The sequence below is a fragment of the Molossus molossus genome, unplaced genomic scaffold (genome assembly GCF_014108415.1).
Source record: "Molossus molossus isolate mMolMol1 unplaced genomic scaffold, mMolMol1.p scaffold_m16_p_3, whole genome shotgun sequence".
Classification (NCBI taxonomy): Eukaryota; Metazoa; Chordata; class Mammalia; order Chiroptera; family Molossidae; genus Molossus; species Molossus molossus.
Genome location: NW_023425366.1, coordinates 42,676,477 through 42,680,938, shown reverse-complemented (window position 1 = coordinate 42,680,938; position 4,462 = coordinate 42,676,477). Strand labels below are relative to the sequence as shown.

Sequence of the window (4,462 nt, the reverse complement as noted above, 5' to 3'; positions counted from 1 at the left end):
AACTATATTTCCAAAGTCTTATTTTTGGAGAATCCAGATTTTAATTTTTTTCCTATTGTAATTTTTGGACCTGCAACTGTATTTCAACAAAGCTATTTAGTTCTGTATTTGTAAGGAAAATTTAAAAGGGGGAATGAGAAACTTCACAAAGTTTTAAAAGATTTCTTCAGAGTCTATAGCCAGAATCACCATGTACATTCATCTCTGTTTTTTTCAATGCCATGCATCATTACAAATGTCAGGTTCATTACTGCGGCATGCTGAAGTGATTGAGTGGAAACTGCCCAGCACCGCACTGTAAAACAATCCATTTCCAAACACATTGCCCTGTACTGTATGCATCAGCTCAATTAGATTTTCTTTGATGTTTAGTGATTGCTCTTTTGTTTGGTCTTGAAGAACTGAAAGCTATGAAATTCAGAGCTCAAATTTGAACACAATATTAAGACAATTCCTATCTGGAATAAATCTCTGTATGTATCTGAGGTAATCTGCTTTTGGGATTGCATTCTGCACTTTTCCTTTACTTCAGTCATGCAATCAGAATGTATAAGTGAATTTGTTGTTATACATCTATTCTAGGGTTTAGGAATCTCATCCTTTACTCATGTTCAAATGGGATCAAATATGGTTTCTTTGGGAAAGGCAACAGCTTAGAACCAACCAATAGCAGCCTCATTATTTTCTATGTGAAGTCATCCCCCTTTGGAAAATCCAATATCGGTCCTCCTCCTGAACCCTGTTGGCTAATGTGTGCAAATGTGTGCAAATGTGTGAGTCCCAAAGCGCAGGTTTTGTGGGCACGAAACCAAAAAAGATGAAGGTGTGAAAGTGTTTGCTTAGGTCTATTAAAACGGATTCCTAGAGAGAACTTGCAAATGACAGATGCTGCAGACTTTCAAAAAGAGCTAGAAAATATAAGCTTGGCATACATGATTAAGAGCTAAAGAGGACACTAATTTTTTAAAAGAAAATAGGGCAAAACTACATAACTCAATGTTAAATTTCTTTTAATAATCGTCTTTTTCTTTTTTGAAGTTTTGGAATTTCTTCAGTACCTGCTTAATTTTTGCAAGACAACGGTTCCTAGATGGCGCTCTAAAGCATTTGCCGGAAGGTGGCGGCAGACGCCCTGATTGCCTAGAGCTGTCCCAGGTACTGAACCTAGTTACGGCGCTTATGAGAAACTCGGGGGCCAGCGACCAGGGATTCCACTAAATTCTTCCTTAAAGATTTGCAGGCTCTGGTAAGAAAAGCAAAAGGCCATATGAAATGCCCGATCTCATTTACAACACATAGACAAAGGATTCCCTTCCCTAAATTTACTCACCACAAAGCTATGGGAGATGACAATATTCTCTGAATTTAGGTCCAGAGGTATGGATGCATGGAACAGACTGACAGATCTCAGAGGGAGGGGTGGGGGGCGGAGAAGAGATTAACAAAATAATAATAATAATAATAATAATCATGTATGCATAGCCCATGAACACATATAATAGTGTGGGGAAGGCCTGGGGTGAGGTGGGGGTTGGGTGGAGGGGGACAAATTGGGGGCATAGGGGGGCATCTGTAATACTGTTAACAATACATTAAAAGACGGGGAAAATGGGATGGGAAGGCATGTGTGTTTGTAGAATACATACCGAATTGAGTGTTGTCATTTGGAGATGCAGCTATTTACCCGTCTTTTGACAGTCCTTTATATTCCTTTCCCTCCAATTCCCCAAGGTTAAAAAAAAAGTCACAGATAACATCCTCCCCAAGGGAGTCAAATGTAAATGATGAATATAGGCGGTTTGTAAAAAGCTAAGACACTACGTTTTCTTCCCATCAATTTACAATAATTTACATACTGACCCAGGGTTCTCCACCCCACTATTCAGACTTCTAGTCGCCTTTGCTTATTTCCTATTGCCACTCTGTGATGCTAACTCTACTTAAGAATTTAATAGAAATATAAAGCAATGGGTAGTTCGCATTTTTCCCTCGAGTTTGGCTGGATGGAAAGCAAAGATATTTGTTGCAGTGTTGGTCTGAACGGAGATCGATGTTGTAAGCGAGTTCTAAGTATGTGGACAAAAGGGGCTTGGACGCTAAGACGCTGAGCTAGAGGGAAAGGAGGGCGGGCACCCAGAGGAAAGAGACACTCAGGGTTGGGGAAATGTTTGGAGGGGAGGGTTAGCGTGGGAGGGAGGGAGCCTGGCTGTCTGAGCGACACACAGAGGGATAAAGAAAGGGTTTGGGAAAGGAGAGAGAGCCTGAAAGGCAAGGCTAGTGGAGTGAAAGGGAGTGGAAGGAGGAGGTTTATGAAAAAGAAGAGAGAAGAGAGTGGGAGAGAGGGAGGGAGAGAAGCAGGGGAGTAGGGTCACAGAATGGGGTTTCAATATTCCAGATACTTTTAGGATTAGAGACTATTTGCTAGTGGGGAGACTCCGGCTCCGGCAGCCAGTTGAGCAGCGGCAAAGTAAAATGAACAGCGAGAGACAGATGTTCCAGTCACCTCTCTGTCGCCCAGAGATCCCGGAGCTGTTCTCCGGCCAACTCGTTTCCCAGCTATAGTTCCTGAGAGCGCTGGACAAAGGGAGCTCACGGAGCGCCTAGAAGCTGCTCCTCGGAGATGCCTTCGCCTGAGCAGTAAGAACTTCCTGCTTGAGTCCCTGCATCCCCTTCCCCCTGAAACTCCCTGGAGAGAGGGGCAGCCAACCCCAGGGGGAGGGGCGAGGGGATCTTAGTGCAGCTCTTTCTCCCCCCTCCTCCTCCCCTTCCGGGCGCGCAGGCATGGATGTGCTCAGCCCTGGACCAGGCAACAACACCACGTCCTCCGAAGTTCCCTTCGGGACAAACGGCAACGCTACTGGCATCTCCGACGTGACCTTCAGCTACCAAGTGGTCACCTCTCTGCTGCTGGGTACCCTTATCTTCTGTGCGGTGCTGGGCAACGCATGTGTAGTGGCCGCCATTGCCCTGGAGCGCTCCCTGCAGAACGTGGCCAACTATCTCATCGGCTCCCTGGCAGTCACCGACCTCATGGTGTCAGTGCTGGTGCTGCCCATGGCTGCGTTGTACCAGGTGCTCAACAAGTGGACGCTGGGACAGGTCACCTGTGACCTGTTCATTGCCCTCGACGTGTTGTGCTGCACCTCGTCCATCCTGCACCTGTGCGCCATCGCGCTGGACAGGTACTGGGCCATCACAGACCCCATCGACTACGTGAACAAGAGGACGCCCAGGCGCGCCGCTGCGCTCATCTCGCTCACTTGGCTTATTGGCTTCCTCATCTCCATCCCGCCCATGCTGGGCTGGCGCACCCCCGAAGACCGCTCGGACCCCGACGCGTGTACCATCAGCAAGGACCACGGCTACACTATCTATTCCACCTTCGGCGCTTTCTACATCCCGCTGCTACTCATGCTAGTTCTCTATGGGCGCATCTTCCGCGCAGCGCGCTTCCGCATCCGCAAGACAGTCAAGAAGGTGGAGAAGAAGAGAGCGGACACCCGCCTTGTGGCGTCGCCAGCCCCGCAGCCCAAGAAGAGCCTAAATGGAGAGCCAGGGAGCAGAGAATGGAGGCAGGGCCCGGAGAATAAAGCAGGGGGCATTCAGTGCGCCAATGGAGCGGTGAGACAGGGCGACGACGGCGCAGCTCTGGAGGTGATCGAAGTGCATCGGCTGGGCAACTCCAAAGAGCACCTGCCGCTGCCAAGCGAAGCGGGTGCTATCCCCTGTGCTCCCACCTCCTTCGAGAAGAAAAATGAGCGCAATGCTGAGGCAAAGCGCAAAATGGCTCTGGCCCGAGAGAGGAAGACGGTAAAAACGCTGGGCATCATTATGGGCACCTTCATCCTCTGCTGGCTGCCCTTCTTCATCGTGGCCCTGGTCTTGCCCTTCTGCGCGAACAGCTGTCACATGCCAACCCTGTTGGGCGCCATAATCAACTGGCTGGGCTACTCCAACTCTCTGCTTAACCCTGTTATTTACGCCTACTTCAACAAGGACTTCCAAAACGCCTTTAAGAAGATCATCAAATGCAAGTTCTGCCGCGGATGATGAAGGAGGAGCAGCCGACGAGTAGGCCCACTTTATCCACGCCGCCTCCCGCAACCCTCTGGAATCAACAATATAACTTGCTGCTTTTCCTCTGGCTTTCTCAGCTGCTCCGCCTGCTGCTTCCAGACCTCATCCCTCCCTCCCCTTCTCGGAGGGAGGGCGCTCTGTGCAAAGCGGCTGTAGCGGCGGGGCAGGAGGACGCGGGAAACTTCCCGGGTTTGTAAGAAGCAGCCTTGGCTCTGACTTTGGCCTCGGAATTAGTTTTGTCCCAGCAATCGCCTCCTCCCTCTCATGCTCCCCAAATTTTCGCGGCGGAACTTTAAGATTCAGCCGTTCAGGGCAAAAAATCCACGCAGAAAAATAAACTGTACATCCAGCCGCCTTGACTACTAATGGCTCCCACCTGCTCGCC

At 49.1% G+C, this 4,462-nt stretch overlaps 1 protein-coding gene across 1 annotated transcript; it reads left to right on the top strand.

Moving 5' to 3' along the window:
- Positions 1 to 2,378: 2,378 nt before the first annotated feature.
- HTR1A (5-hydroxytryptamine receptor 1A) lies at positions 2,379 to 4,125 on the top strand. Its single transcript, XM_036280529.1, has one exon. The coding sequence runs from the start codon at positions 2,782 to 2,784 to the stop codon at positions 4,048 to 4,050; it is 1,269 nt and encodes a 422-aa protein (XP_036136422.1). The 5' UTR covers positions 2,379 to 2,781; the 3' UTR covers positions 4,051 to 4,125.
- The last annotated feature ends 337 nt before the right edge of the window (positions 4,126 to 4,462 follow it).